Source organism: Lactuca saligna, chromosome 3, assembly GCF_052625555.1.
Source record: "Lactuca saligna cultivar CGN05327 chromosome 3, ASM5262555v1, whole genome shotgun sequence".
NCBI lineage: Eukaryota > Viridiplantae > Streptophyta > Magnoliopsida > Asterales > Asteraceae > Lactuca > Lactuca saligna.
Genome location: NC_136419.1, coordinates 8980387 through 8997293, shown reverse-complemented (window position 1 = coordinate 8997293; position 16907 = coordinate 8980387). Strand labels below are relative to the sequence as shown.

The following is a 16907-nucleotide window of genomic DNA, read 5'->3' as shown; positions in this document are numbered from 1 at the left end:
TATAATTGAACATGTATGACTATGACTAATTTTGGGGTTTTTGTTTAAATGCTTAGTTGTGAACATTAATCTGGCAAAAAGACATGCACACATACGTATGTTCATGAATATATATATATATATTCCTAAATGCAAATATGCAAGACCGGTACAAGACAATTTTAGACCCGAGACACAAAAAAACGAGGCCCTTTACTATATATATATATATATATATATATATATATATATATATATATATATATATATATATATATATATATATATATATATATATATAGAGAGAGAGAGAGAGAGAGAGATCTTTAATAACTCCAAACAAACAATCAGAAAAAACTCAAAAACAAACAATATATAAAAAGATTTTTGCATATTTGTATTCGATAGTAACAAAAAAAATGTTTCTATATTTGTTTATTATTTCATCCCACCCACTCTTATCACAAAGATATACATCACCATTGGAAAAACTTTCCCCTCAACTTAAGGTTCATTACTAAACTAAACTGTACTTCTAAAATTAAGTTTTTATAAAAAAAATAAAGAAATTAAAATTAAAATGATCGATTTTTCCAGAAGACAGCGTTATTAAGAATGTAGTAGATCATTGCACATTGCATAAATCCCCCCCCCCCCCCCCCCCCCCCCCCCGATACTAACGATTCACTTGTATCATATTTTTCGTTTTTCACTTACATTTCTTTAACAGGGCTAAAAGTGCAATATGATATGAAGACATAAAACTTACCTCAATTCACTAACATGCATACCTATAATCATAATTAAAAATACTTAAAATGAAAATGAATCATGTTCTTGGTCTAGGCTTGCACCTAAATTCAGCCAAAATTACAATATGATATGAAGATCATTCACAATCAGAATGTCGGATACTCCTAGGATTCTTCACAACACAAAATTCTGAAGTTGAAAAAAAGATTCGTAAAGAAATTGAAATTCAAACAAGAATAAGAAATTTTAAGAAGGCTATAAAGTAGAACTGACATAGATTTATAATCAGTTCGTCTCAATTTCAAATATTCACGATTTTATCTCAATTTGCGGAAGATTTTGACACTGGGTTACTCTCGATTCCAGTCTCTCAGTCACCGATAATATTTCAGACAAAGAAAACTAGAAATTGAAAATAAGAAGGGCAATAATCGATTTTGGTTTTCTAGAATCATGAAAAGATGGAAAAGCAATTAGACTATGGATGCTCTGATTCTCAATTCTAGTATGGTGCCTCACAACGTGGTTGTTGTGGACAAACTCGGAAACTTAGAAAATCGGAAAAGATGGAGATTGGAGAATAGGTAAAGAAATTGTTCACTTGAAATCTTCAACAAGAAAAAGAAAATTAGAGAAGAAATTGATTCACTAACTGTTGTTTTGTGGAATATGAAGAAGAGTCGTTTAGATTTTCCAAAGAAATCGATTAATTGTTGAAGATCAATTGAACTTCACAAATTAGAGTATTAGGCTTTGAAAAGACTAATCTAATAGGCGTAAAAATAATGGGCTAATACCATATAACCAATATAAAAAAATGTAAATTGGGGATCTCCCCAGGCCCATGGATGAATATATATATATATATATATATATATATATATATATATATATATATATATATATATATATATATATATATATAAAATAAGGATTTCCTACTATTTTGGATAGTAATTGATTAGATTTATTGAATCACGATTTTATGGGATTTAATAGATTTTATTATTTTTTTAGTTAAATAATATTTTACAATTTACCATCAAACAATTTATGTCTATAATTTGATCTAATGGTGATTAAGATGGTCTTATAGATAATTTTGGTTTTATATTGATCTCACCCTATGTAAATTGTACAACAAGAATAAAAGTTCATTTTAGTACAATGTTCTGATTTTATTAATTCGATCTTAGAATCACGATATTATAAAACACAAATTATTTTAAATAAGATTATAATGTTGACAACTTGATTCAAAACACATTTTTTACTTTTCTAAAATGTAAAATAAAAACTCGATCATTATTAATCAAACACATTTTCTAAATATTCTACTTATAACTAAAAACGAAAACCTCATCTCATTTTGTTCTCATTTTACCATTCGTGATTAGCGACCTAAAATAAATAAATAAATAAATAAAGTTGGAGGTGGGAAAGTAACGGTCCAGTGGCGCTTTGCTTATCCATAATAAACTGAAACCAATTGGAAGGAAGGTGATCCACACACACCGTCGAGGTGGAACTGTGTGAGAATGCGAAGCATGACGACTCTCTGTTCATCAGAGAGCGTGTTGATGATGAGGAGGATTGCGTCCTTTTCGACTCAATCAACTTCTGCTAAACCTTTGGAATTCTTTCGATGTTTTCTCGATTCTAATGTTTCGTCTCTTCACACTTCTCAACTTCGCCTTTTCTCCTCCAGGTATGTTGATGGTTTTCAAATGTTTTCGATATGAATTTCTTTTATCTAAGTTCATGAACCTGCATGTGATGTTTTTTTTTCATAAATTTTAAATTGATAATCGAGGTAACGCAATGCATAATTCAATTTCTGGTTGGTGTTTGAATCCCGCATTTCATCCTTGCGGGTGTGTTTCACAAAAAATCGAAGTTAATGCTGTCCAACAAATTAGGCAATAGGTGAATTGGGAATTTCATCAGTTTTGGTCCAAATTTAGAATTGTAGTTCGTTCCTCTCAATTCTCAGAGGAAACGTTGAATATTGATATAATTTTTTGCTGAATCAAACGTGTGGCTGCAAAATAGACTAATCTTATGCAAGAGTGACAATATCTAGCTACCAATATCTGTAAGGTTAGCTTGAATTTTTGCAAAATGAGTAACCAATTGCTGTTTTCATGGATTTGAAAATTAAACTCCTTACAATTTTAATGATTGGGTAACGTAGAGCTCAGAAGAATCTCATTTCTTGCAGGCAACATTGCATCAAACTACATGACAGGCGATTGAGGCAATGTCAGCACTCAAGATCTCAAATGAATGTTAGTAACTTCTTAAGCATGTGTTTGTATTCTAAATTTCCCTCAAACGTGTATTCTCTTATTTGTGTTCACTAACATGCTGACATGTAATTTTTGGGAATTTAAGGTACTTCATTCTGATGATGAAGATGCAACAAAACTAACCCACAATTTAGAGTATTGGGAATGCAGTACTTCAAACAAATCATATTCAAGACATAAGTTAACACCAAAAATACCACTTCCTTTCAAGGATTTATCTATTGATAATACATCATGGAACAGCTGCCTAAAGTTCATGCTGTTATTCGGGATTTTAACTCTTCAAGATTCTCAAAACGCATTTGCTGTAGGTTCAGATGTTGCTAATCTAATGCAGTCTAACTCGTTTTTTGGAGACCTCAGTGATTTAAGCACAGGTTTTGCTTCAGTTAGTATAATCAATCTCCCTATTTCTGTTTTTTTTTTTACCTTTAATTTGGTGCCTCCTTTATTTATTTCAATCCTGTTTACAAACAATTCTTGACATAATTCCTTTTTCCAGGCATTCTTGCTAATATTTTTCTCTGAGTTGGGGGACAAAACCTTCTTCATTGCTGTAAACAAAATCTTACTAATTTTTCTCACATTATATTATCAAAAAAAAAAAAAAAACTTTAATTGCAAATTTCCCCACATTACCCTTTTAGGCACTTTTAGCAGCTCGGAATTCTGCTGCAGTTGTCTTCTTAGGGACATTTGGTGCACTTGGGTAAGTGATACACATATATATTAAGCTGTATTTCAAATTATTCACGTGACAATATAATATATATAATATGTATTTTGTTCATTATGAATTATTATTAGGATAATGACTATTATATCCGTTGTTCTTGGGCGAACTTTTCACTATGTAGATGAAATCCTTCCCTTCAGGTTTCTTTCCTCTTTAATTGATTGATGCTAATTAAATCCATTTTATTCTTTCATCCTAATCATATATATTATCATGAATTCCAGATTCGGTGACATGGACCTTCCTCTTGATGATATTGCTGCAGCATTGCTTCTGGTAATATATGTGAAATAAAAAAAAAATATATAAGTATATGTTCATGAGATTAATTATAATGGATTATATAGGTTTATTTTGGTGTTTCAACATTGGTTGATGCTTCTTCTGGTGATGGACTTAAAGCTGAAGAAGAACAGAAGGAGGTAAATTTTTACTCACTTCATGAATAAAAGACTTAATATTTTAAAAAAAGAAAAAAAGTATAAAGGTATTAACATTATTATTACAGGCTGAGATAGCTGTATCTGAAGTTTTTGGAAATGGTGCTGGGATTCTGGCTGCAGCTAGCACAATCATTAGCACTTTTCTTTTAGTGTTTGTTGCTGAATGGGGTGATAAATCATTCTTCTCTACAATTGGTAAGTAATTGGCCTTAAAGAATTAAATATTTTGTTTCAAATCATTACAAATATATAAACATTATTTCTTATGCTTAAACTCTATTAAGATTTAAGACGTTGTGTTTGTTCAGCTCTTGCTGCAGCCTCCTCACCTCTTGGAGTCATTGGTGGGGCCCTAGCTGGTCATGGACTCGCAACTTTGGTAATTTATTAATTTACATTCAAATTTTTATTATTATTTTTATTATTATTTTAATGAAACAAATTCTTGTAGTTGGCTGTTCTTGGAGGGTCATTACTGGGAAGTTTCTTATCTGAAAAGGTTACATCGATTATTGAAAATGATTCATCATACTACATAATTATTAAAAACAGAATAATAATAATAATAATAAAAGTTGATATTATTTTGTATAGGTGATTGCATACGTTGGAGGTGTTCTTTTCCTTGTGTTTGCAGCAGTGACAGTGGTTGAAATTGTGAGTTAGAATCTGTTTCTTTGTTTTCTAAAAATTCAATTATTCAACTTTTTTCATAATTTTGTAAGGTGATTGCTTTATATGATTATTAGCAGATTTTTGGGGATTTAGATTCTACTCTTTTTTTTTTTGGGTAGTTGCTATTTAGAGGTTGATGTTTCTTCTAACTTTCCTATTTGGGCCGAAAGGTTGCTCCCCTTATAACTAATACTTTTCTTTATTATAATATTTTATTATCAAATTACAAAGAAAAATTAAACATATATATTATGTTAGATTGGTTGAATAACTAGTTAATATATATTTGTACGATAGTTTATCAAAATATGTCGACATAGAACTAAAAAAAAGTTTTAGACACTGTACGATGTGGTCAAGTGTTTGTTTTTAGGATTTAAATACATTAAAAATCATCAAAATTTAGTACTCGATTATGTCCCTCTCCCATATCTATTTAACGTTCCTAACAGCCATGACCGTTGACCAAGTTAGGTCAAAATATTAAGCAGCAAGTAATAAGATCACAATTAGTTTATAATTACAACACGTATTTCAAACAAGATTAGAGTTATATCCTCTAATTATTTTCTTCAATTTCTTTTAAAATAGAAAATATTGATAGATGATGTTGAATCCTTATAGCTTACGAGTATATGAATTTTTGCTAAATGTCAATCATGAAGGTTTCTATAGAATTGTTTAGTCGAGTATAATATGTTTATTATTGCTAAATTACATTGTTATGGTTATGTTAAAAAAAATCATTTTTTGGGATGATTAGAAGGTTATATCAAAAGAACTCAATATTTTAATTTTGGGTTGTTTTAAAAACTTAACTCTTATTTATTTATTTTTATTTTTAATTTTTTGGCAAGATGTTAGAAAATGAAAGAACAGATACAGGAATTAATTGCCAACATTGGGCCTTGTAACAAAAAAATCGAATTGACTTGAAGCTTTTAATTTCTATGTACAAACCAAAAATACGATGAAAAACGATATAATGACACATATTGTATAAAGAAGATAGATAATAAAAATTATATAAAGATTACAAACCTGGTGGAGGAAATGAAAATCCAGAAGTTGAATTGAATGCAACTTCTTTCAAAACTTTTGAATCATGTGTCATACCCTCCCATCCAGCCCAAACAAAGGTGAATATCATATCAAAATCACAAATTCCTATTACATTTTGAAAACATTCTCCTTTTCCTCTTCTTCTATAACGAGTTTGTTGATCAATGGGTACAACCGCATAGACAAGAGTTCCATCTAATGCACCTATTGTTCCGGAAAAAATGTTTTTTAACCGTCTATGTCGTTCCGAGTTATGTCTTGTTGGATTAGGAGTTGTTGGTACTATAATTTCTTTTGCAAAACACATCATTGTTGTTAGGAACTCGTGAAAACATTGATGAATCGTTAGTGTGGAGTGATGAAATCTTCCCTTAACCGTACGAAAACGTTCATTATGTTCTATAACATGTAAGAATATAGTCATCTTCTCTTCAATGCTAATTGTCCTACTAGCTTGTAAACAATTTTTTTTGGTAAAGTGGTTGCATAATAAAGCAAATGCCTCTTGTGTAAGAAGCGTCATATCGAAACATTGTGTAGGGTCTCCGTACATCAAATCTTGCGTATACGCATACCCGCTTGAATCGTTATCTCTAATTCTATGAATTCTGATTAGTCTGCGTCGGTTTGACCTCAGCCAATAAAACACAAGTAAAAGAAAAGCTATAACTTTACCATCGGAAACCATACTTGACCTGTTACGATAACAAAAGTCATATAACAAACGTCATATAACAAAAACTAGTAAATAACAAAAGTCATATTCAATATCCAAATATCATCCAAAGTAACAAAAGTCACATAACAAAAAAAAAAAAAAAAAAAAAAAAAAAACCTAGTACACATCATCCAAAGTAACATCCAAAAAATTCATCAAACATAGGATCCAAAAGTCATGCAAATAACAAAAAGTCACGCAACAAAAAACTAGTAAACATCATCAAAGGTAACCATACTTCCTACCCGCACTCATTACCCACGACTCACAACTAATATGCGAAAGTCGTAACCAAACTTTTCTAACATCGGCACTTTCACCAAATAGCAAAAGAGCGGTCTTGTGTATTTCATCTTCTTCTCCCCATTCCATTTTGTTTAATTTCTCCATACACGCATCAACATCCTTATCCATTTCACCTTTTTCAATTCTTTCATTTTTTTTCCACTAACGACCTTGCAAACTTAACAATCTCCTCTTCAACTTCTAATGCCCTTGCATCTCTCTTTTTTCCACCAACTCTTTTGTTTCCACCAACTTCCGTATTTTTTGAACGCCCCGAAGATTCTTCACTTGCACCTACGTGTTGTGTTGAGGTTCCCATTGGAACATCATCATCAAAATCTTGGGCACTAAACTCTTCTACAGGACGAGGGAGTGTAGAAGATGGCCCCTAACTTTGAAAGTCAGTTGAGGTCGACCCTTCAAATAGTTGGGTGCAAAGATCAGGAAACAGCATGGGTTTAGTTTTCAATGACAACACGAACTTGTTCAACTGTTTACAATTTTTCTAAATATTAGTATTTTTTATAAAAATAATTATAATAGTATTCGTTATAGAAATATTACCTTCCCTTCTTCCTTCCATTGTTCATCAGTCAGGTTAAATTTATTTTTTATAGGGTCATATATATTGCCGATTTTGTTTTTCAGTTTCACCCAAGCAACATACTTTGATTTGTAGTAGTCAAAGTGGTTTCTCATTTGCTTCTGATCAACCTCTTTACCGTGTTCGATCATCAATTTTTCTCGTACTATCTTCCATGAACTAGTCTTAAGCCCAGAACCCTCACGACCATTAGTGGTTAGTTCATGGATACATGCATCAAAAAAAGTTTTGTCCTCACTTTCGTTCCAAACCAACATCCTAAAACATTAATATTTAAAGTAATTTATCATATGTTTTATCAAGATAAACAAAAAACAAATTCCAACTTTCATAGCTTATAAACAAAAATAAATAAATAAATAATTCACAGCATTGTCAACATAGCTTGTACACAAAAAAAGATTTCAAATTTTGTTCCAAACCAATATTGCCGTGTCATAACCAATTTAAGATTTCATAACATTAGACCAAGAACAATTTTTTATTTAAAAACCAATTTTTGATTTCTGATTTCACAAAAAGGGCAACAATTCAAAACAATAATAGCAATCTACTCATCATTTATTACATATATAATGTTATGAATGAGTCATTTGATGCATCATCAACACAATACACATGATTCTTCTTAGTTGTTTCTATTAAAGCTGCAACTTTGTGAACAACAGTGACAAACAAGAAAGAAAAGCCTAACTGCAATTTGATACAAGTAATTTCATAGATTATACAATGAAAAAAATTATGGTTTCATAATCTATACATACATTATACACAATTAATGTTATACACAAATTTTTTTTTTTTTTTTCTGATTTCATACTCTATACAGATTATACATAAAAAAAAAATTTATGATTTCATACACTATGCACAATTGATTTTAGAGATTATACAAGTAGGAGAAGATGTTATAACCTAGCATTTTCGGATTTCATAGAGTATGTAAGAGATTTTCGGATTTTAGAGCATACCTGTGTTGAAGATTCTAGCGGCTAGAGGAAGAAGACGGAAGGAGTGCAGATTTCCGGCTGGAGGAAGAAGACGGCGATTGAAGGAAGAAGCTGGTGATCTTGCGCTCTGATTGAACCTGTCGAAGGGAAGGGAGAAGCGCTCTGATTAACCTGTCGAAGGGAAGGGAGAAGAATGGTTGCCGCTTTTTTTTTAGGTCACGAAGGGAACGACAGGGGTAGGGAGGTCTTTTTTCCAGTCAGACGCATCTCCCAGGCTGACCTATTCAGCTGATTGACCCATACCTGCTGACCGAAACGGACTCATTTCAAACAACACCTGGCTGACCGAGTCAGCCAGAATCACTGACTCAGACGAGTCAGACGGGTTTCAAACAACCCCTAAATATCAGATGCCACACAACACTACAACAAAACAGGTTCTTACTTCATATGACCTATTTTGTAATATTCAATGGGGTACATAGTTTATCTTACTTTCCAACTCCTTAATAACATTATAAAGGACTCTAAAAATACACATTAAAATACCAAGATTATCAAAACACAGTCTTCAAAAGAGTCGATCTATCACCGATAGATATAGTATGACCTTCCAAGTTGATACAATAATAAGATTTCAACCTTCCATCCGCAACATATTTTTCCAACCGGTAACCCAAAATACCTAAATGGAAGGGACATCGAAACTCCCACCCTATATATATATACATATATATATACATATATATATATATATATATATACATATATATATATACATATATATATATATATATATATATATATATATATATATATATATATATATATTCAAGTTATGGGGATTGATCTTAAAATCGGAAGCTAAATAAATTCAACAAAGTATCAATGCTTCAAACATTTTCTTGCGGAAAATCACCAAGAAATTAGATTTATAAAAAATGAGAAATTAATAAGTTATTATCGACAACCTTAACACATGAATAAAGGTCATTCACAACAATATCTTCACTTCCTACATGCGAATCCTCCATAGCTATTAAAAAAAATCACTTTGTCATAAATGTTGTCCAAATTGAAACTCATATCCATTTATCAAAATTGAAGTTTGAGAAGACGATAAACAACCTTTTTAAATCAACTTTTGAAACCAATTTGACTATAACCGAGATAAATATCTACATGTTGTATTGATGCAAATCTGCATAGGCACCCGCAAACATATATTTTCATCTTGGTCATCATCTACAATGATCACTCAAATAGCACAAAAAATAATCATTTAGCCTATAAATAATTTGATAACCATAAGTTAAAATACGATATTCAAACACCATAAGCGAAATATTACGATTTAAAGTCATAATAATCAAGTAATCATTAAAAAAACATATCCACTTGCCCCTTTAAAACATTTTATAAGTTTAATAATAATCATTAAACTAAATACTAAATCAATAATATTGATTTGTAGTTTTTCATAAATTAAAGATATCAAAATGACTTGGATAACATTGATAATCAATAATAAGACTTTCATATTATATATTATGTTTTTCCTTACAATTTTCCACATATAAACGGGTAGCTTTACCTTTACATAAGTTCCAAGAGAGGAACAAGTGACAACACAATATCATCATACATATACATATACTAAACCGAATGATTCCTCGCATATTCTCTAATACCTAGATATATTTGGAACTCACCTTGTCCCCTACAAACTTTTTTTATAGTTTATAGATGCGTGAAAATAGATGGTCAAATAATAGGGCTTTTTGGTACGAGTGACATTTTTCTGTCTTAATTTTTGTTTTTTATAAATAGTTAATGACTTAAAAACGATTAGTAAAATTATATAATTGCAATAAAAAATTTAATCTTTAATAAAACATTTTAAAATAAGTACCCTTGTAATTTGTATTAACAAATGAATGAATTTGATGACAATAAATTATGCGATTTTATCTTTGAATACAAAAAGATGTTTTAGGTTCCTGACTTCCTGTATTAGCAGTCAAAACTCAAAACCATTAGTTAAGGATATATGTATATAAAATTATTATTAAAAAATAATAATAATAATAATAATAAAAAAGATAGACGGTATTCAACCATTGATGCTACCCGACGTGTCTATATTAACCAAAAAATCGGAATTAAAATCAAATTAACCAATATAACCGAACCTTACATTAATAAAACACGTGGTGTGACTTTTAATTTTGATTAACTAAATACATATGGTTCGGTTATGATTTTCTTCTAAAATCGAGCTGAACCAATAACATTAATGAATGTTTTTTAATATAATATAATATTAACTATATTTTTTTGTAACGACAAATCAACTATACTCCTAAATTCACTTATGTCTCAGATGAGACTTGAACCCTCAACCTTAAGAATTGAAAACAATATCCGATATTGCTAGGCTCAAGGTTCTAAATGGCATTAGGCGCAAGGCGTGGCGTGGCGGTAAGATTTAACGAGTCATGGCGAGCCATGGCGTTTTTCAACACGTGATGTAAGACGACGATTTTCTATTAATTTAAAATTATGTTATCACATAAATATAAATTTATATTAAACATAACTACTTTTTAGAAGTGTTTGATCAATAACTAATAACAAAATGTTAACAAAAAAACACAATATTTGTACCTACGATTAGAAAAAACATAACAAAGAGCAAAAAAAATATGTCCCAAAAAAAAACATTCGTCATAACACGTTATAACGCACTATGACACGCCATATCACGTCTTGACATGTACGACGCCTAACAACAACGTTATTAGGTTTTTCGTAACGGCGAAGTCACACCTCACGCATTGGCCGCACCATGGCACGTCTTTTAGTACACTAGCTGGACTAAAAGACTTTTGATAATATAATGTAATAATAAATATATGATATGCAATTATATTAGTTATATTAGGAATTGAAATTTTAAAAGATATTATTTAGAATTAAATAGGATAACTAATATTCTATCAAAACAATAATATATGGACATCATAATCTATTTATTCTCTCTCTCTCTTTATATATATATATATATATATATATATATATATATATATATATATATATATATATATATATATATATATATATATAAAAGTTCAATACAGAACCATTATTAATCAAGAAACCAAGAAATGAATCCAAAGCATTGGAATTTAAAGTGATCAACAGAAAAATGAAGAGTTGTAGATTTTTACAATTGACATATATGTAACGGTTTATAACAAAACTCACTTTTATTTTTTTTAATTTAATTTTTTTAGGCCATGTTTTTTATCGAAAAAAAAAACGAATATACATTTGTTCATTATTTTTATCATCTTTCCATAAAGATCCATATTGATATATATAAATGATTTTTTTGTCAAAAAACTCACTTCATTTTTTTGTTTTTTTTTTTTAATTAATGTGTAACGCACCGTTCCTGGTACGCATTTAAAACATTATTTCTCTTCTTATTTTAGAAGCTACTCGACGAGTCGGTGGCCCTAACTCGTCGAGTAGCAGCAGGTCAGCACGTGAAGTTGGCATGGCGACTCGACGAGTCCATATTCCGGACTCAGCGAGTCCACCAGTCTGGATGAAGCCCTAATTTTCAGGGTGTGTACCCTATTTAAACATCATTATAGCCCCAAACCAGCCTCCTTCACCTCTCAGAGACTTATTCCTGAAACCCTAGCCTCCTTGAAGTGTGTGGAGTGATCTTTTCCCTTGTGAAGGAATTTTTTGGTTCATTGTTGAGCAAGAAGAAGAAGGAGAAGGTAGAAGAACTCAATGAAGAAGAAGTAAATCCAGATTATACTCCTCTTTGGCCATCCTTTCTGGTAATAAAGCTTTTATCTTGATTATTGTACTACTAGATATAGTTTGTCCCCAAATTGATGGCTTTGAGCTCAAAAACCCCAAATCCCTAGTGATGAAGTTTTGTAACCGAGCCATATCTCGGATCTAGCCTCTCTTGAGCTCCAGGATCTCAAGAAGGCCACCTTTTGGCAGCCATGGCTTTGTTCTAGTCAAGTAACCTTCCATAATAGCCAAGTTTGAATGTTATTGCTTCATTGCCTCTTAGATACACGTAAAGTTAGCAACTTTACGTGTTCAAATAGTCCCAGAAACAAATAGTCCCAGAAACCCAGATCTATGAATTGGATGCACTGAAGCTGAGTAGAATCGACTGAATAGAAACTGCATGCAAAGGACTCGGCGAGTCGTTCTTCTGACTCGGCAAGTCAGGTCGCGAGTCCTAGATTCCCGATTCAATAGTAGCAAGTCTGTTTAGAGAGTGGAGTAAGGACTTAGTGAGTTAAGTCATGGATCTGAGTGTAGAGGGACTCGGCGAGTCTACGCCCTGACTCGGCGAGTCCAAGGCAATCTCCTTACCCGTAAGAACAGACTCGACGAGTTGTTCATACAACTTGACGAGTCACGGACTGAACGTGTTCTTATGTTGAAGGTGAACTCGACAAGTTGATCATACAACTCAGCGAGTCGTATGAAGGTTGACACGATATCAGGAAGGGGAACTCATCGAGTTGTGGCTAAACTCAGCGAGTGGAGTCGGGAAAGGAAATAAAAGGAAAGATAGGGACTCGACGAGTTGGCGGCCCAACTCGGTGAGTTAGGTCAACGGGTTGTTTACTTTAATCAGGGGTAAAATAGTCATTTTACCCTAAGATTAGTTCTTTGTGTTTGATTAAGTGTATTTGGAGAATTGTAGCTGGGGAGTTACTGCAGCAATAGTCAGATAGTTCTCGATCAACTTTTCAGCAGACAACCTTACGAGGTGAGTTTTCCTTTCAGTAGGAACGGGTCTACGGCCACAATGTCGGCCCATTTAGTTAGCAGTAGTTCCAGACTACAGTCCAATGCAGTAGTTCAGTATGCTTGATGTCTTTGTGATACAAGCATGTTATGTGTCATGTGTTCCGGACTATGGTCTGATGCATTATGCAATATATATATATATATATATATATATATATATATATATATATATATATATACATACATACATACATATATATATATATATATATATGTTTATGTTATGTTTATCTTATATGCTTTGATTATGTTATGATATGATCAGTCAGTTCCGTACTTCGGTCTGATAAGTGGGCAAGGCCCTAGTTAGTTCCAAACTTCAGTCTGATGCAGTGGGCAAGGCCTTAGTTAGTTTCGGACTTCGGTCCGATGCAGTTCCGAACTTCGGTCTGATGCAATGGGCGAGGCCCTAGTCATTTCCGGACTTCGGTCCGATGCAGTGGGCAAGGCCCAGTATGTGCTTATATGTTATTGTATAGTATGTGGTAGTTTGGGGGAGCTCACTAAGTTTCGTGCTTACGGTTTCAGTTTTTGGTTTCAGGTACTACAGCTAGCAAAGGGAAGGGCTCGGGATGATGGCATGGCACACAACACAGTTTAGCCTGGGAGTTAGACTTTGATATTTTGATATGATCTTGACACTAGTTTCGATTTGATAAATTTATTATGACATTTGAGATACACGATTCATGGTTTTTCTCTTTTGATATTTAATATTATGGTTTAGTAAAGTTTTCTAACAAAAAATTTTGGGTGGTATTTTTGGGATGTTACATAATGTCTATTGTTTATAAAAAAATTAACAAATATAACAAAATTTATATTATTTTGGTACTCTTTAAACATAGATTCACATTGATAGTTAAAAAAATCAATTTTTCAGTTCAAATTCACAGCGTGAATAATAGTAAGTGTAACATTTGGTTTGAAATTAAATAAATAATAAACTCTAAAAACCCCGAGATGTAAATTTTTATTATTATTTTATATTATTATATCCAATATCAATAATAATTTAGCAAGGTGTTGGCTTTGAATAGTTAAATGTCATAATTTTGGATTTTAGGGGTTAAAAATGTAAGTTTCGGATTGGTTTTGTAAAGATTTTCAAAAGTCAGTGGTGTTTAGGGGTGTTCACGGAGCGGTTCAGATTGGATAGTAAAAAAATTATAAATCGTGACAACAGGGCGGGTACCTTGGTAGCACTCACTGTAACCGAACGGAATTGTTAAAAAAACGAACCGTATAAAGGTGGGTAACCACGGTTTGATTCACGAGTATCCGTTAAATATAAAAAATAATAATCAATCAAAACTACAAACTCCATTTTAAGCAATTCTTTTCTAAAAATAAAAAACTCACAAAATTAAGAAAAAAAATCAATGCTTGCTAATAAACCAACTTTTTAATATTATGATACCAATCATCAATTCTTTGATATATTGATATTTAATATTTATTAATTCTTGTTTTTTTGCATGTGGCCTCAAACTAATTTTTTGACTATGAAGGATAATTAATTTGATATCTTAAAACCAACTTCACTTCTAGATTTTTTAGATTTACACAAAACAAAACACAAAACACACTATGTTCGAATTAAAGTGATAGAGAGTTATTTAAATATATTAATATAACCGAATCTTTTATATATATATATATATATATATATATATATATATATATATATATATATATATGATGGTTCGTTTTGGGTATCCGCGGATATCTAAATATCCAAACTGAAACCGACCCATACGTACCCGGTTTTTTAGTTTTGGTTTTGGTTTTTTCGGATTCGGTTTTTTCGGTTTCGGTTTGGCCAGATCAGCTCGGGTTTGCGGTTTTTTTGCACACCCCTAGTGGTGTTTGGTAAATATGGACTTAAATTGAAAGGATTTTGGAGTGTTGTGGGCTGAATGGTAATTTATGGACCTTATTTGAAAACAATGGGAGGGGGAGGGACTGAAAACGTTAATATGGCTGAAGTTTGAATGTGGACGGGAGTTTATAACCCGTCACCCTTATTCCCGTAACCCTAACCCTAAAACGATAGCCAGCCACCACCACCCTTTTCCTCTCGTTTTTCCAACCGACGAAGACAATCGGTGACACCTTTTTCTTTACAACAAGAGCAACTAAGACCAACGAGGGATTGTAGGCGACCTTCGAGTGTAGACAGTGCCTCATCTCCAGCCACCGCGGCACCGCTTTTGTTGAAGACGAAGCCACAGTTGGTCGTGTGGATGTCGTTGTTGTTGTTCCGACCATTCCTCCTTCTTCCCTTCTTTCTGCTGACGCATCACCGCTGCTGCTCTCATCGCCGGCGAAGCGAGAGTTCAAGACCGACACTGCGGCCATGGGGAGATCGGTCAAGTAACGCCCCAACTCTCAGGTGTTAATTTTACAGCTTTATTTTTCATATAGAAAGGTCCACTCGACGAGTTGGATGCCCTAACTCGTCGGGTATAGACGTTTTTGGCCACGTATTTAAGTGACCAACTCGACGAGTCGGAGGACACGACTCGACGAGTTGGGGCTGAAGGATGAAACCCTAATTTCTGGGGTTTTGCACCCTATTTAAAGGATCCTTTTCCCCCTTAGCCTCCCCTTAAAGCCCCTTGTGAGTCCAGAAACTCTAATTCATGTGTGCACTCCATTCTTATGTGATTTTCAAGCTTGGAAGGTGATTTGCAAAAGAAGACTTGAAGTATAAGAGGAGTAGTGCAAGAGGAGCTAGTAGATCTGACTCTTCTGCTTATTCGCATCAGTTTGAATGTAACAAGTCGTTACCTTGACCTTCCCTCTTTCCAGATCTCTTTATGTTTAAGATTAAGGCTTTTCTAGTATGTATATTAACTATTTTCAAGTGTGAGCTAGGATCTGAAGTTGCAACTTCATATCTGAGCTTATCTTGGTCTCTATAGCTATAAAGTCTCCAACTTTAGCAAGTATGAACCTTCACTTTTGAGTTAAACCCCATTATAAGCTTGGATTTGGCATTCTAAGCCTTTAGAGTCTTACATGCTTGTAAAGTTTGCAACTTTACATTATAAACATGTCTTGGGAAGCTTGATCTGCAATATGGAGCTTTGGGATAGCTTAAAAGCATCTAAATGGAGAAAGGACTGAAGACACTCGACAAGTTGCATGGGCAACCTGGCGAGTCCGATGAATATTATCGTGCAAGGATTTCTGCATGGACTCGGCGAGTCAGTAGGATGACTAGGCGAGTCAACTAGGATTTCCCCGACATTTGGACAGGCATGAACTCGGGGAGTTGAAGGAAAACACGACGACTCAAATAGAGATTTCACGCCTTCTCGAGTTCTGGAAGGACTCGACGAGTCAGTGAACTGCACTCTACGAGTCGGGTCAACATGGACTGTTGACCTTGACCATTGACTTTGACTTTGACCAAGGATTTACTAGTTGGCTTTTGGGGTATTTTGGTAATTGGAAATTTACGGAAGTGGTCTTATGGCAATTATAGGTGGTGGAGTTCGTGGCTCATCAAGCTGAATGTGAATTTTAAC

General features: G+C 32.8%; 1 protein-coding gene across 1 annotated transcript; it reads left to right on the top strand.

Annotated features, from left to right (window-relative positions):
- Positions 1–2183: 2183 nt before the first annotated feature.
- Positions 2184–4987, top strand: LOC145034406 (protein PAM71, chloroplastic). The gene is made up of 12 exons (XM_078982810.1): positions 2184–2440; positions 2954–3020; positions 3127–3429; positions 3544–3597; positions 3689–3750; positions 3849–3917; positions 4002–4053; positions 4125–4199; positions 4286–4415; positions 4529–4599; positions 4672–4719; positions 4815–4987. The coding sequence occupies exons 1-12, from the start codon at positions 2271–2273 to the stop codon at positions 4884–4886; spliced, it is 1173 nt and encodes a 390-aa protein (XP_078838936.1). The 5' UTR covers positions 2184–2270; the 3' UTR covers positions 4887–4987.
- Positions 4988–16907: the final 11920 nt, after the last annotated feature.